This window comes from Carica papaya, chromosome 6, assembly GCF_054855325.1.
Source record: "Carica papaya isolate Zhongbai chromosome 6, ASM5485532v1, whole genome shotgun sequence".
In the NCBI taxonomy this organism is placed as follows: Eukaryota; Viridiplantae; Streptophyta; class Magnoliopsida; order Brassicales; family Caricaceae; genus Carica; species Carica papaya.
The window spans coordinates 375,983-392,353 of NC_142314.1; the positions used below are offsets into that span (position 1 = coordinate 375,983).

The window sequence follows — 16,371 nt, forward strand, 5'->3', positions numbered from 1 at the left end:
ATCCTCCGAATATCATGTCGTATTTTTGAGATTATTTTAAAAAAAATTCAATTTTTTCGATCTTATTTTCGAACGTAGTCATATTTATTTAGTTACATTAAATTTTATATTTTTTTATTTTATACGATTGTGTATATTTTGAGGATTTATTTTCTAAAAAATTGAGAAAGAAATTATACCATTTGCAACATTGCTGGAATCTCTTCAAGAGCTGCAGCAATTGCTCAAATGGCATTGCAGCCAACACTAGAAATATAAATTTCTTCTTTACTATAAAAAAGTTATTTCTTGGAACAGTAAATATTATTTATAATGAAGTTGTTTATAGTTACTGTGAATTTTACAGTAAAAGCAGTGAACTTTTTTTCTTGGGTAATAATATTAAATACCTTTTGGGTCAAACTTCAAGGACCAGCATTCTTTTCCACAGACATCTGAATATTTACTTTACTGCAGTCACCAGTCAAAAGGACAAAACGTGCTGGACAAGCAGAGACTGTGTTTCCCAGTCTGTCATGACTCATGGTCGTCGCTTGCAGCAGTAAACAAAAATAATAGTATCTCAAAAATGGCGAAACGCTGCGTTTAGAATATTAAAGAACGAATTTTGTTTTTAATGCAGATGGACATGCATCTTCATAGCCGTACATGCCAGCCAATACTCTCCCTCGGCCATTTCAGGGAGGAAAACAGCTCAAAAAGCCAAGTCAACTCCAAGAACTCCAGTCTCCATTTTCATCATCTTTCTTCTCCTTTCTCCGTTTCTATTACAGATTATTCTTTTGGACTTTTGGCTGTATAATACTCTTCCCAAGTAGAATAGCACAGAGAATTCAACCGCCTTTTCCATAAGTCCTCCTACATTCGCGGATTCGTAGCAGATTCAGCTCCTAACCACGTTGAGTGTTGATGGGAAAAGGAGGTGGGTGTGTCCCAAGCAAGAAAAGGTTCCCAACAGAAGCCTCGGATCGAGATCTTCCAGTCCCAGGAAGTTATGTTCCTATTACTACCCTATCAGGACCAGAAGACATAAGAAGAAACCCAGTTCAGAAAAATGAAATTCAGGAGCAACAATCGATCAAGAAACTGAAAATCTTCATAATTTTCTACTCAATGTATGGGCATGTGGAGTTGCTGGCAAGAAGGATGAAGAAGGGCGTGGATTCCATTGATGGAGTTGAAGGGGTTCTATTCCGCGTGCCAGAAACTCTGCCAAAAGATGTTTTGGACCAGATGAGGGTACCGCAGAAGAGCGATGAGGTGGCAGTGATATCGGTTGACGAATTGGTTCAGGCTGATGGGCTGTTGTTTGGATTCCCCACAAGGTTTGGGTCCATGGCTGCTCAGATGAAGGCGTTTTTCGATTCTACTGGGGGCCTATGGGAGGGACAGCGGCTTGCAGGCGTGCCTGCTGGCTTCTTCGTCAGTACAGGGACCCAGGGCGGTGGGCAGGAGACAACTGCGTGAGTTTAATCCTTTAAACTTCTGTCGTTTAGGCTGTCTGGAACAGATAAAATTCTGAAATTCATTTGGAAATTCACAAGTTGTTGAGTAAGGGAAAGTGAAAAGCTCATTCAAATGGTAGAAATTTGCATAATATACAAACCAATTTTGTAAAAATTGTTTTTTTGTTCCAAATACAACCTTAGCTCAACCCTATTTTGTGCTCATCCATGGATCATATGGGTTTTCTGGTATGATTTGGCTAAAGATGATCATATTCTGCGGTGTCTCGAAGAAATGTTTTGTTTTGCTGTTTTTGGTATGTTTGGTAGAACTAGGGGGTCAATGATTTCAAAAAATGGAAATGGAATTTGTCTTTAAGCAGAAGAAACCTTGAGAGCACAGTCTATATAAGCTGGTGTATAATTCTTATGGGAAGATATCTTGCCAATATCCAGTGTCAGTCCTCATCTGTACAGGAATATGGTAACATGGCTGGCTTTCTGCCTCGAATTATTTGCATTACCAATCAGATTGACTGGCTAAGATCAGTGATCATTAGGTGTAGATCTGCAGTTCCATCATCTTTGAGGTTAATTACACAAGACTAACATGTGTTTGTTCCTTATTAAGGTTCATATGGGAATGGAAAGTACAACTTCATTCTGCAGATGGTAATTCGTTTTCCTCTTTCTTGAATTATTCCTTGACACTTCCGAGACCTTGATATCCAAACACAACTTTAGAAATTTTCACTTCATGATAGCTCTACAGTCATCTCATCCAGTACCTCATCTCAAGATCAGAGTCATAGTTTGTAGCTGGCAAAAACATTTGGTGTGTTCAGATATGGTGCCCCCTTGAACCTGTGTCTACAGGTGATTAAAGTGAGTGCTTTAGCAATCGAAGTACAGTGGAGAGACATGAAAATCGGGTACTATGGAAACCATACTGATTTTTCAAGACTCCAAGTATTGCTATTTTGTCAAATGACAGCTTGAAAAACTTTGGCATCGCTGAGATGATACTTGTCCTTTCTAAGGATCATCTGCCTCCTGATATACATGAGAAGATTCGCACTACTAGTTTTCTGTTTTCCATCTAGTTTTTAGTTGCATAAACAGTCAAGAATTTGTCAATTGTCAGAACCTTAAGATGGTGATTTTCTAGAGTAAAGCTTTTACTCAATGGCTGATCCTTAAACCTTGACAATATAGGTTTGTTTATAAGTAAACGTAGGTTAGAATAATGATTGTATGTGCTTTATACTGGTGATTTTTCTTGAACTAATTTGCTGCATTTATATGCAGTTGGACGGCAATCACTCAGTTAGCCCACCATGGAATGCTTTATGTTCCCATTGGTTACACTTTTGGAGCTGGGATGTTTAAAATGGACTCCATCAGAGGGGGGTCTCCATATGGTGCAGGAATCTTTTCTGGGGATGGCACTAGGGAACCAAGTGAAACAGAGCTGGCTCTTGCAGAGCATCAAGGTAAATACATGGCTGCAACGGTGAAAAGATTTGGGATTGGTTATAAGGGATTGGATCTTCTGAGCCAGCACTAATGTCCCATGATTCTTTGTTCATACTATATATTTTCCTCATTTAGTTCTGATAGTATTTCCCATATCACTTGTCAATAGATTTTTGATAACTTGAGAGCCTACCCTCTTTAGCTTATTATTCTTTGGTTTTAAAGCTTTGTATACCTGTTACTATTTTGATTTTGTTGATTCTGGCTTCATATCAGAGTGGGATATTCTTATTTGTGTATGTCTTCAGATTCTTTGGCTTGATGATATTAATAAAAGTACAGTCTGTGTTCTTTTCTTCCTGCCTACAATTATTGATCTTTATGTTCTTCCGATGGTCACAATCTGTGTCATTTGGTGCAGCAGATGTTTTGAGATTAAATCTGAACTCATCATTCTTGGATAATTTGAAAATTTGAGAAAAATAAAGAGAACTTAATCAGCACATGGGAAAACACTTATCTTGCAGAAGAGTAAGCTGATCTAACTCTCTTATCAGAGATATTATTGTGCTTCCAAGACATGGTTCCTCCACATTTCAAGCTCTTAGATTACAGTAATATTTGATGTAGACAGAAATTCTACCAACAGTTGCACTGTAATTTCACTCACAGTAAGACCAGAAAGGGGAGAGTTGGAAAAAGTATATAACTTGCAAGATAGGCACATCCTTCTTTGGCATCAAAAGTTAAAAGGCACGCTTTTATGCCAATAAAGATAGAAAAAATAAATACATCACTAAGTTCTCACTCCAGCACCTCTCCATTGGTTCACATCAGAATAAAAGCAAGTAAAGCTAACGAGTTCCGCCCTCCATTATCACAAACATTTCACAAAGTTACAGCAGCATACAAGCATCTTCTGTGATCCGTTGCATGATTCTCAAGTATTTTGTTTAGTACCAATGAAACTCAAGAAAAGAAAGAATCCATGCAATCAAATATACAGCTCTTTGACCTTCAAGCCAATTTGTGCATTTTTAACATGATCAGAAGCTACACGCATCTCGGGAAGAATGTCTGTCCAACATATCCACCAGCCATTGCCCTTCTCACGTTGGATTCAAAAAGTTTTGGATTATCTCTTAAAACTGCAGCTGCATCGTGGTTGAGAGGATCCTCATAATTTGGTTGCTGCATGCACAAGTAGGAAGTATAAATAAAACTCTAACAGCCAAGTTGGAAAAACTACGGTCAGAGAAATTTCTTACAGTGAAAAGATGAAAAAGTCCATAAATGATCGTGTTTATATTCAGAACAGGCTTCCAATCTTCTCTCAAAATGTTCAGGCAGACATTTCCTTCCAAATCGATATTAGGGTGGTACACCTGCCAAATTAATGTACTATTAGTGCCATCTTATTATATGTACCAAACAATATTATTGATAAAGTGAAAAAGCACCAACTCTGGCAAACAGGATTTCTAATTCACCTTCGTCTTGCACTTGACTTTTGGAGCCTCGTGGGGGTATACAGGGGAAACATTGAAAGAAAACACAAACATACCACCTCTGCAACAGAAAAAAGAACACAAGTTCAAACTAATGTGCGACATTAAAGAATGTATAGGATATGATAAACTAAATAATGATAAAGATGCTTCACTAATATGAGAAGATTAAATGAATAAAGGATAAAACTTAAAGCACCAACCTTAAAGAAATGTACTCAAGGAAGTAAATGTAATGTTGAAGTAGAGTGGGTATTTAGCTGGGTAGTGGGAAGGATGTGGGACAGATATACTTTTGATATATGTCTTTTACTCATTTAACGATTTTGCTAAGATGAAAGCATGTATTTATCACAGTTTGACACTTAATTGGTGCAATGAGGCACGAAGGATTAAGAAGGAGATTACTTACTGATAATATCCTTCATCAGGCCTAATGGTAACCTCAAAGTTCATCAAGTCATCCTTGCCATTTGGAAACAATATGTTACAAGTTTTTGGTAGATTCAGTTCACTGATATCTACAAGAAGATGTTTCCAGAACAAAATTAGAATAGCCATTCCTTTTCTTTGCTGCATTCATATGAGTCTTTCTAATACAAGGATGGCAAATAAAAAAGAGGGGGAGAAGGGTGAGAGCAAATTCATGCTTAATGCTTCCATGAAATAATTGAGAAAGTATCAAGAGTCTTTTTGCTATGCTTGCTTTTTGTTGGGGAAAACTTGGTAAGTTATATCAGCAAAATCTTTTGTCAGATGTCAAAAAACTTATATTGTAGCAAACAACTACAACCAGACATGATACTCCCTGTTGTGAAATGACAAAAGTTAAGGCCATACAGCCAATCATAGTTGAACAGGAATTGCTAGCTTCTTCGTGGTTGAAGGAACATCACATGAAAATTGAGAAAATGAACATGACAAATATGGCCAAGCTAGTAAGACCAAACCACAGAGCGAGTCAGCTATTAATCCAACAGTGGTTCAAAGGCACCGAAGAAAATATTTAATGCTTTGGAACTTCCAGGTAGAGACTTCATATAAAAATAATAATCATTAGAAGAAACAAGCCCACATCTAACCTTTATGAAGACGCAGTTCTCCTGCACTTTGCTTCTTGACAGGAATCTTCCCGTTAGCACTTTCTGCAATTTCCCTCTGCTTTTCCTTTACCTTAAAGAGCTTAATCATTTTCCTACAAACAATTGAAAATCCGGGTATCAGATGTACTAATAAGAAATACCTCTCCTTTGTCCATTCAGTATCATAACATGCCAAAGAAATGCTATAAATGGGACTCCAACAAACATTCTCTCTTGAGCCATTACACATGCAAGACATAAATATACTTTATTAAATTATTAAGCTCAGACAGATTAAAATGCATGTCATTCAATCACCTTTCACCATTGAAGGTTAGTTGACCATTACACGACCATAACAAGGTTTCCAACATACTTCTCTACATAGTAGAGAAAAGGCAATACATAAGACTAACCTCCCTCCGATATATGCGTGTATATGCAACTTAATAACTTTGCTTTCTCTTTGAACCCATTAAACCAATACAGATTATCTGATGATCCAAGAAACAGAAGACCAACTAGTCATCCAAAGCTAACAAGATTCGGTACTTCATAATCCAAAATCCCCAATCATACACAATCATAGTCCTCCTCCCCGGGGAGAACAAAGGCATGAATCCTAGTGATTCAAGTTCAAATCCATCATAAGGAATCAATCCTACTCCCTTCAAAAGATCAAAACTTTCCTTTAGCTTTCAATCAAAGAACAAATTCCCACAAAGTAAACATCTTGAAGCTTCAAATTAGACCATAAAAATTTGAAAAATTAAACCCGAAAGAGAAAAATGGACCTTAATCATATTTACAAAAAAAAAAAAAAACCAATCAATAAGCGACCACAATTCCCAAACAGTACTTGCCGATCAACAGCCACCCAAGTGCATATCTCAAATGAAACATCTACATATATATTCACGCACGAATCTTATCTGGATCGCTTACCTGCTAATAGAGAAGCAAACGGGCTTTTTGGAGAGAGAGAGAGAGGTGAGACGGAATCTGAAAATGCGTGAGCTGTTTATATAAATGAGACTTTTTTTAGGTCCCCTTTCTCTCTCTTCAGTCTCTTGTTTCAGTGTCAATTATCGTCATCCATTCACAACAGGCCAATATTTGACAATAAACTGTTCTCGATCACCTGCTTCACAGCTTATTTATGTCTCTCCATCATCTAATGGAATTGCGCCACGTGTGCACTCGTAGCAGTTGATCGCATCGGACGGCTGAATGCTTGTGTGCGTTCCTCTGTAACGTGTACGTGACAAGAGCGTACGGAAAGACAGCGTTCAGTAGATTTGACATCTTGCGCAGTGGTAAATCCAGAATTGCTGACGTCAGCTTGAATTTTCCCGTAAACAAATCTAAATCACAGGGTCGAAACTATAATTTTTCCAAAATTCAGGGTTCAAACTCGAAATATTTCCGTCGAGATAAATGTAATTGGGCTTGGCCCATTTATGTTAGGCCCTAAACTCGGATCCTCCTGGCCCAATCCAGCAGCGGGGAAAACCCGCAACAGGGAAAAGGGAGAAGCTGCTGCGGCAGCAGCATTGTAACCAGCAGCGAACTGCCATTCTCGGTTCATCTTCTATCCTCCCTAAAAACAGAACCTTCCATCAGGAGCAAAAATGGGCAAGTTCCTCTTATTCTGTGTACATATAATTCTAATCTACCCGATTCTCTGCGTCTCATTCTCTCCGGATAACCCGACTGATCGGCGAATTCTTGTGCTGGTTGATGATTTCGCCCTTAAGTCCTCCCACTCCCTGTATTTTAAGTCACTGCAATCTCGTGGGTTTGAGCTAGATTTCAAGCTTGCAGACGATCCCAAGATCTCCTTGCAGAGATACGGCCAGTACTTCTATGATGGCTTGATCCTGTTTTGCCCCACAATTGAGCGTAAGCATTAATGAACAATGCGTTACTGTTTTTTTATTCGATTCATCTTTTTCTTGATGTAAATATGAATGTTTCTGATTTTCGTTTGTTGCCGAAAAAAGAAATGGGGAAAATAAGGTCGATCGCGATTATTTTGTTATTCTTTCCTTTTATTTTCCATTAAAAAATTGAGGGGGTTTACAATTGAGCTTGATTGATTGCTGAAAAATGTGAAACATGGGAATATTTAGTTATTCAGTTTAGGATGTTTTAATTCGTCAAAATGCGAATTATGTTCTTGTGAAAATATTATTTAAGTGGAACCATTTCTTCAAAAGTTCATTTTATTGTGTTCTTTGACCTGAAGCAGAGAGTAGTATCTTGAAATGTTGTCAACTGAATCGAAATTAAGTTTTCAATTCATTGAAATTGTGTGAACTTTTTGAAATGTTGTAAAATAGCTTTCTGCTGGATTTCCTTTTCATAATTTCTAGCTCGGAAAATCACACTTGGTTGCTGGGAAAGAGAAGGTTATATCTAACCAGTTATGTATTACTTATTAGGTTTCAGAGTTTCTACTGATTGGTTGTTCAGGTTTTCTTCATACTCTGGTCATGGTTTAATTCTTACCACCGGTGTAATATTGTGTTTTTTATTAGGTTTTGGAGGATCTATTGACCTTGCTGCTATTTTTGATTTTGTTGATACTGGTCATGATTTGATTATTGCGGCTGATGCTAATGCGTCAGATTTGATTCGGGAACTTGCCACTGAGTTTGGAGTTGATTTTGATGAGGTTGGACGAGATAAAGAGTTTATCCTTATCTGTCTTTTGTTAATTCAAGCTTACTTGTAGTTTTTTCTGAATATTGAATATGTGTGCAGGACCCAGCAGCAATGGTTATTGATCACACTGGCTATGCTGTGTCTGACACAGAAGGAGATCATACATTGATTGCAGGTGATGACTTTATCAAGTCTGAGGCCATTTTGGGAAGTGAAAAAATTGAGGTAACTGTGAGTTTAGACGATGTTGTACCACTCTTTTTTCTTCTTTAACAGAAAATTTTCTTTGATATCACTTGCCTTTTTACCCTACTTATCTTCAGTCAAGAACTATAGATGAGAATTCCATATTCATCCCGCATGTCTAGGTGTTTTTATTTATAATTTTTTTTTTTAACTTTTTGATACAAGCTTGACCAAATGTGGTCTATGATCCAGAGTTTGTTGCGTGCTGTTTATTGGTACAATGGTGGTCACGATTTTTCTCATCTATTTTCCATTAAACACCTGCAGGCTCCTGTACTGTTCCAAGGAATTGGCCATTCACTGAATCCTGTCAATAGCCTGGTAAGCTTAGCTGACTGCATGTGCTTTGGAATGACCTTTATTTCACTGTTTAAATATCACTTGTTTATCCACTTCCATATTCTTTTCATGTTCTGCTTATAATCATGCACCTTTTCTAGGCCTTAAAAGTTCTCTCAGCTTCTCCTTCAGCATATTCTGCCAATCCAAACTCCAAGTTGTCTAATCCTCCATCTCTTATCGGATCAAATATTGCTTTAGTTTCAGTTGTTCAGGTATATAAATACTCACATGCCATTCTCTCTTTTCACCCAACTGCTTTTGTAAGATTTGTTCCATTGCCAGTTCCAAAATTTATCTTTTCCATATATTGATTTTTTTCTTGTGCAAATGTATGAATATCTAGAAGAAAATAACATGTGGAGCAGAGTACTGGTTTTCCATTCTTTTGACTATGCTGCAGCAATCTCGTATTTGATCTAAAGTAGTATCTATCTGCCATGCTAGCCAGCAGACATAATCTGGTAACAGTGCTTAGGTTTAGCTTACTTCTCTTCTTACTTAGATAAGATAAACAAGTAGTTTATTTGTGTTTTGCTCTCCTATGAGATAACTGTTAACATGCAGGACAACGTATATCGAAGTTATTCTGAAGTTGCATCTCATTGCATTTTTACTTTGAACCCTCATTCTTGATATTGCTGTTATACCATACTGTTTTTTTCTCCATGGTGAAGAATTGTCATTTCTGACTGATAATATGTGGTATTTCTATGTTATGGCTTGTTTTCTGCTTGCTTCAACTTTGACGACTTGTTTTTAAGTTGCAAAAATATTTGGGTAGTCCAATAAGTCTAACTACATGATCCTCTTATATAATAAACTGATCAGTTCTCTATGGTGGGAAATCTTCTTAATATTGTGTTCTGGAGAAGTTATGAGTTATGACCACCATATTAGCTTATGTTGTGATGCCACCTTTCACCCCAGATTAATAAAAGAGACTTCTTCTGTTTTATTGTAGGCAAGAAACAATGCACGAACTGTGGTCACTGGCTCATTAAGTATGTTCAGTAACAGGTATTTGGAAGTTATAGTTAAAATGTGGATTTCTTGGTAAGTAAGCATTTGATTTATCATGCTGGCCTTGTTTTCAGATTTTTCCAATCCGGTGTCCAGAAGGCTGGGAGCTCAACTAAGTGAGTGAATTGTTTACTTGCTAATGTTTTAGTATAAATATTGGTGGCTGGCTGGAGAAATCTATAATTTCTCATTGTTGACTGTGCATCGATCCTATTTTTACATTGCTGACAGAGAGTCAAATTCTTTGATATTGGTTGAACACTGACCTACCAAACGAATGAAGATGTTTTATTTCTTTAAAACCTTAGATCGCATGTAAAAATGACCTTGCAGTGATTCCTTATATACAACTAAATTTGATTCCTTATATGCAAGTAAATTTGATTCTTACATCCAGCTTAGGTCATCTCAGTGCCGTTGCCACCATCACCACTGCTAACCACTAGTACCACCCTGCCAGTACAATTTCTGCAACCATCATCTTTGCCCTCACATGTCGCCATTACGCCATTGGCACTAGCATGATTGTCTCCAGCACTTCCAATGCTATTGCCACCAACACTATTGTTATTGCTGTCATTATTCTACTTTCACCTCTGCTATCATTATCGCCATCGCTATCGTCGCGACCACTTTGCTGTTGTCACAACCATGACCATTGCTGCTGATAGCTATCACTGTTGCTAACCTGCCACTGCCTCTGAGCTACCCCGCACCACCACTACTTTTATTAATATAATTTAAGAAAATGGGAATGTCATAATTTCTATTATCCTATTATTTCTTTATCCAATCATTCCAAAGACATAGTAGGGTAGGTGTCTTAACTTTGGCTAGCTTAATCCACCTACTCAACTACCCTGGCCATATGTCAAATATACCTTAGATTATTGGTCTTGCCAATATTTTGAAGCACTGTCAGGAAATATGAAGGAAATGTGAATTTACTTAGATGCTTGGTAATTCTTTGAAGCTTGCATTTCTTTAGTTGGTGGTCTGTGTTTTCTGGTGGAAGCATCCACTTAACTGTTCCACTTAGTGGCTATTTGCTTGTGTTTATTATAATGTTAATTTTAGTCTACATGAACTTTGGATTTAAGAAATTCTCTATTTGCATGCCTATGATGATGAGATTTGGAAGGATTTTTCTATAGTGTCTCACAAATACTGTATTTTTTCTCCCACGAGATGGATCCCACAAGTCTTTAGTATGAGACCCACCTTTATGTGAGAGGAGTAATGGTCTCTCATGAGATACCATGTTCTTTGCTGATTTGAAATGAATGATGTATTTTATGGGTCTGTCTTGTGGCATTTAACTTTATTCTGCTCAAAGGAGTAATAATCTTTTCAAGGATTTGTAATGCATAGCAGACATGAAAAGTCAAGTAACGAGCAATTTCTGACTGAGCTTAGCAAATGGGTTTTCCATGAGAGAGGTCATCTTAAGGTAAGGCATGATGATTCATTGTGACATCTGATTTATTGTCACATTAATTTTTGAGCAAATTACTTAGTTGCCATTTGGCTTTCTGTGTGAGTTATGTACTGAACTATGTTGTGATCTTTAGGCTGTGAATGTCAGGCACCACAAAGTTGGGGAAGTGAATGAACCTTCAATGTACAGGATCAATGATGATCTGGTGGCTTTTTTTTCTTTTAACTAATTGAATATGGTGTAATTCTGAATATGCAACATTTTAACTGAGGACAACAATCTGATGAATCCTTACATCTTTGTGTTGGTTGAAGGAATACTTGGTTGAAATTCATGAATGGTCTGGGAAAAGCTGGGAACCATATGTAGCAGATGATGTTCAAGTGCAGTTCTACATGATGAGCCCTTATGTTCTGAAAACCCTATCAACAGACAAAAAGGTACCCTTTTCCTTGCTAAACTCTTAAGAAATATCTAGTTTCTATATGTGTTTCAGGGTACATCATTCGTATTGTTTATCCTCTGCAGGGCCTCTATTCCACCACATTTAAGGTTCCCGATGTTTATGGTGTTTTCCAGTTCAAGGTTGAGTACCAAAGGCTTGGATATACAAGCTTGTCCCTTTCAAAACAGGTATTCAATTTCTTCTCTATGTTTAATAAATAACCTATTTCTCAACTTCTTTTGCTTCAAATTAACATATGATGACTAAGAACTGAGTTTGATGGTTGATCAACTTGTCGAGAATAGGGATAGACTCTTTTCATCACTTTCTTATGAACATGCAATATGATTCCTAGTCATTTTTAAATACTCAACACATTTTGAAAATATTTAGATTTTGATAAGAAAACCAAAACAGCTCAAAAAAAAAAGAAGAATAGAAAATTATGTCAAAAATGAAAACTCAGAGAGTGAGAAATATAAATATCATTTTTCTTATATCAGCATCCATGCATTGGACTAAATGTAGTACTAATTATCTGGTGTGGATGCCCTGTTTTTCTTGCTCATATATTGTTTGAACTGGATATGGTTTTATTCTACTTATCTTGGCATTAACAAATGGTCAAAGGGGAAAACCATATGTAAACCTGGGAGGGGATCCCTGTTATGGGCCAACTAGCACCATCCAAATGTTGTTTGCCAAGACAATTGACAAGCTAAGGTCTTGTCAGAGATAGTATATTTCCGACTGCTTGATGAGGTTGGTTGGTGAAACTGAAACCATAAGTCTTCTCACCGAGTGAAGTTGATAAACATGCAGCTCCTCTTTATATATACTAGAGTGGCATTTTTGGCCATTGCTTATCAGATGCTTGAGTTCCTATTTTTATTTGGTTTACATAGATTACTTTATCTGAAAATATGAAAGTCTGTGTCTTGGAGTTGCTAGTATAATGTCACATTATGTTGAAAAATTGCTTGCAGATTCCAGTCAGGCCCTACAGACACGATGAATATGAAAGATTTATACCAGCAGCTTATCCCTATTATGGAGCAGCATTCAGTATGGTATGACTCCCTTTTCTCTTCTTCCCTGTCCCCCCTACAGTCTATCCTCAATCTCTCAGGTATTCATATACTGTATGTTACTCTAGGGAACGTAACTGTTTATAATTGCAATAACAGGAACTGAGATTTCTATGAAATGATTCATCGACCTTCTAACTAGAGTGTTCTGGCTCAGAGCATTTGAAACCCTTAGTGGTTCCTCTTTTCCTGACTTCAACCTTGGTTTACATATCCTTGAGGCTATCATAAAAATTATTGACCTTTTAGCAAGCATCACATAACAGGCATATCTTTTGTCAGCCAACATAATGCTATAGGAACCTCATCCAGAGTGCTTGATTTGTTAGTCACAAAATGATTTACCCAACCACAAATAGTTAGCAATTTATTCATGTTTGAATAGAATCAGAGAATTTTGGTGTTGGTTCCCTGGAAATGACTTAGTTTTTGCTGTGTCTTCTTAATAAGCCCATAATAATCAGAGCTGGTAGGGAGTTATTTACCTTGGGTAACATTTCTAACTAAAATAACATGCAAAATGTGTGCTATTAAAAGATTTCCCATTAACTCCAAGAGTTCAATTGTGAAAGCAACCTTCAACTTGCAATTTGGGTTCATGGTTTGATTCTCTTGGCATTAGATTGTGAGTATTTTTTTTTTCTTTTGTAATTCCTCTAGTCTTGGCACAGATGACCTTTCTTTGACTGTTGTAATAAAGGCTTATTTGCGGCACAGAAAATTTGGTCCAAATTCTGATGATACATTGATGACTAAAACAAAAAAAGAATCCCATGTAATTTCATTTGAAAGAACTGTCTAATTTTTAGTTTCATTTTCATGGGAGAGGCCACTAAGTACAATGCCATTAAGCTACTCTTGCTCGGGATTTGAAAGAAGTAACTTTACAATACCTAACCATCCTACCAAGCATGGTTGCTGTGTTTTCTTGGAATTTTGACAAAGGTTGTGCGGTGCTGTGTTGCTGACTGCTGATGCATTTTATGTTTCTTTTCGGTGCAGATGGCTGGATTCTTCATACTCACCGTTGTCCACCTATACAATAAGTAAATTGTGAGAGTGACTGAATAATGTGGGATAGCATATGGTTGGAATCTGAGTTAGGAATTTTGATTAAGCAGTATAGATACTTAATGATGTTTTGGATGGATTTTTTTTTCATTTTTGAGTAATTAAAGAAAGAAAATCATTTTTACCGCCATGCCCGCCCTGATAATTTCCCTTATTGAACTTGGATCTTCTTCATTATTTTCATGATGTACCTGGTTCTGAAGTTCTGTTGGAGATCTTGTTGTTTTAACAGGCTCCTGAGCCAAATGTAGCATGTTTGTTAAATCACTTCAAATTTTTTCAGTCAATGCCCCCTAGATTTGATGTCTTGGTTTCCAGGAAGAGGTTATTGAAGTCCCTGAATTAAAACATGTTTGTGTATATAAAGGTTAAATACAGGGAGAACCATCAACTCATAACATAGATTTACTGATTCAATAATATCTGAAAGGATATTTTAGTGCATCTGTCACTATTTTATGGGCATTAAAGGAAGACTATGCATATACATATATATATATATACACATAATTCAGAGAGAGAGAGAGAGAGTTTGAAGGTAATCCTTTTTGAGAAGGTGACATTCCCCTTCATTTCAGTTGTTGGACTTGAAATTTCAACTTACAGTTAACTAGTTACCATATACATATATACATGTACAACACATTAAAGTATTATCCCTTCATTTCAGTTGTTGGACTTGAAATTTGTACTTACATTTAACTAGTTACCATATACATATATACATGTACTACAACACTTTCTAGTATTATCTTTGATAGTAGTAAACCTTTTTTTCTTTTAAGCTGCAATCCTTCCCAGCACTAAATATTCTTTAGTTAATTTGCAAAAATTAACTTAAATAAAACACTCTCCTATTTTGTTTCATAATAAAAAAAAAAAAAATTGTCATTTAATATTTTATTAAAACATTATAAATTTATATAACATAACCACAAGGTGGTATAATAAATTATTAATAATAAATTATTATCAAAATATATTTTTATAATAACATGATTATAACAAAGAATTATTTTCCTAAAGAGAATATTTCTGTAAAACACATATGTTTATAAAAAAAAAAGTTTGCATATTTTTCTTTCTTAGATTGAAGCTTTGAAATTTCTTATTCAAAAATTTCTTTCAACATTTTCTAACTTTTCTGGACATTATGTTTTGAATTAAAAAAAATTACATTTTTAAGTTGGGCATATTCATGTTAACCCTAATTTAGAGATGAGAATTACTAATTTTTTAATAATAATAATAATGTATGTATGTATATATGTATGTATGTATGTTTGTATGTATGAATGTATGACAAAGTTACTAATAAACACCTCCAACCAAAACAAAGAACAAAAAGGTGTTATCAGCGAAACTTGCATCCTTGATTTAGGCCTCCCATGAATCAGATAAGCATGCTCCATACAGCTAGCTTAGCTGGGATTATGAAGGCCTCTCATATATATATATATATGGGTATATACATGCGTATATCCTCTCTCTGCAGTAGATATATTATTCACAATTCTCACACCCAATCAATGCACACCCAAACAAGAACGAACCCAGAAAGAGAGGAGAAAAGAGCATCACACAAGATATCCAATGGCAGAAAACATTGAAGAGAAATATGAATAAAATGACGAACAGGGTCTGCGGAAGACTCTTCCTTCAAATGGTTTTCTGTCATCTCCGCTCCAAATTTGTTGTATGTAACTTCTGTATTTATAGCTCTGTTTTGCCTAAACCCTAAATTTCCCCCCCGCCAGAGAAAAAGTCCCTTCCTTTTTTTAATGTATTCTTTCAAATGTGAAGCCCAGTTGAGGAAGCAGCCAATACTTATTTATTACGAGGCCCAATTATGTAAAGTCAAAAAGCCCCAAAAATACGTATTGACCATATAATTCTGAAAATTAAATTAAGATAAATTACTAAATTATTTTTTAGAGTTTGAAATTTATTTTAAAAAAATTAATTTTTAATATTTTTTATTTTTAAAAAATAAAAAATTAAAATAATTAGATGCTTTAAATAGTTTTAAAAAATAATTTTGATTAATTAATTAAATTAAATAAATAAATAAATTATTCTTAAATTTATTAGTTAATTACATTTACTCTTTTGATTTTTTTTTAAATAATTAAATATGATTTAATAATTTCAGTTTTTGTTATTAATAAATTAAAAACGTTTAAAATAAATAAAAAATTAGGAATTATATACATAGCATAGAACATGTAAACTAAGGTGGTGAGCGAGTCGAGGGTTGGCAAAGTGTCGGCATTGGCATGGGGCGGTAGCTGTGTCACGGACATGCATTGGTGGTGCAAATGATTGGCTTTGCTTTGTGGACACTTATATTATGTAAGACAAATATATATATATATATATATATATATATATATATACACACACACACATGATGAGTTATATACAATATATATATATATATATATATGTAGTTCAAGAAAAGTAGCACATGTGAACCCTACTTCACGCCAATCCAAATACTTGGGGTTGGCAACTCTTGTTTTATACTCTTTGAACAAATGCAA

At 35.7% G+C, this 16,371-nt stretch overlaps 3 protein-coding genes, 1 long non-coding RNA gene and 1 other non-coding gene across 7 annotated transcripts; 2 read left to right on the forward strand and 3 right to left on the reverse strand.

The window, feature by feature from the left end:
• Positions 1–597: 597 nt before the first annotated feature.
• On the forward strand, positions 598–3,276 carry LOC110813769 (putative NAD(P)H dehydrogenase (quinone) FQR1-like 1). The gene is made up of 2 exons (XM_022041028.2): positions 598–1,463; positions 2,754–3,276. The coding sequence occupies exons 1-2, from the start codon at positions 910–912 to the stop codon at positions 3,010–3,012; spliced, it is 813 nt and encodes a 270-aa protein (XP_021896720.1). The 5' UTR covers positions 598–909; the 3' UTR covers positions 3,013–3,276.
• A 337-nt stretch (positions 3,277–3,613) lies between these two features.
• LOC110813770 (NEDD8-conjugating enzyme Ubc12) lies at positions 3,614–6,613 on the reverse strand. Its single transcript, XM_022041029.2, has 6 exons — positions 6,457–6,613; positions 5,512–5,624; positions 4,842–4,950; positions 4,412–4,490; positions 4,190–4,306; positions 3,614–4,112 (listed from the first exon to the last, which is right to left on the reverse strand). The coding sequence occupies exons 2-6, from the start codon at positions 5,618–5,620 to the stop codon at positions 3,975–3,977; spliced, it is 552 nt and encodes a 183-aa protein (XP_021896721.1). The 5' UTR covers positions 5,621–5,624; positions 6,457–6,613; the 3' UTR covers positions 3,614–3,974.
• A 436-nt stretch (positions 6,614–7,049) lies between these two features.
• On the forward strand, positions 7,050–13,958 carry LOC110813768 (dolichyl-diphosphooligosaccharide--protein glycosyltransferase 48 kDa subunit-like). 2 transcript variants are annotated; one of them, XM_088223242.1, is made up of 13 exons: positions 7,050–7,413; positions 8,052–8,188; positions 8,278–8,403; positions 8,692–8,745; positions 8,865–8,978; positions 9,728–9,783; positions 9,861–9,902; positions 11,158–11,236; positions 11,358–11,429; positions 11,539–11,664; positions 11,753–11,857; positions 12,656–12,739; positions 13,760–13,958. In XM_088223242.1, the coding sequence occupies exons 1-13, from the start codon at positions 7,143–7,145 to the stop codon at positions 13,805–13,807; spliced, it is 1,314 nt and encodes a 437-aa protein (XP_088079368.1). In that variant the 5' UTR covers positions 7,050–7,142; the 3' UTR covers positions 13,808–13,958. The 2 variants fall into 2 exon arrangements, with proteins under 2 accessions (XP_088079368.1, XP_021896719.1); XM_022041027.2 differs by having other exon boundaries at positions 11,161–11,236.
• LOC110813771 (uncharacterized) lies at positions 13,511–15,737 on the reverse strand. 2 transcript variants are annotated; one of them, XR_015821740.1, is made up of 2 exons: positions 14,020–15,737; positions 13,511–13,792 (listed from the first exon to the last, which is right to left on the reverse strand). It is a non-coding gene; the product is annotated as an uncharacterized LOC110813771 (long non-coding RNA). The 2 variants fall into 2 exon arrangements; XR_015821741.1 differs by having other exon boundaries at positions 13,954–15,737.
• LOC148253160 (small nucleolar RNA snoR83) lies at positions 15,122–15,260 on the reverse strand. Its single transcript, XR_015813014.1, has one exon. It is a non-coding gene; the product is annotated as a small nucleolar RNA snoR83 (small nucleolar RNA).
• Positions 15,738–16,371: the final 634 nt, after the last annotated feature.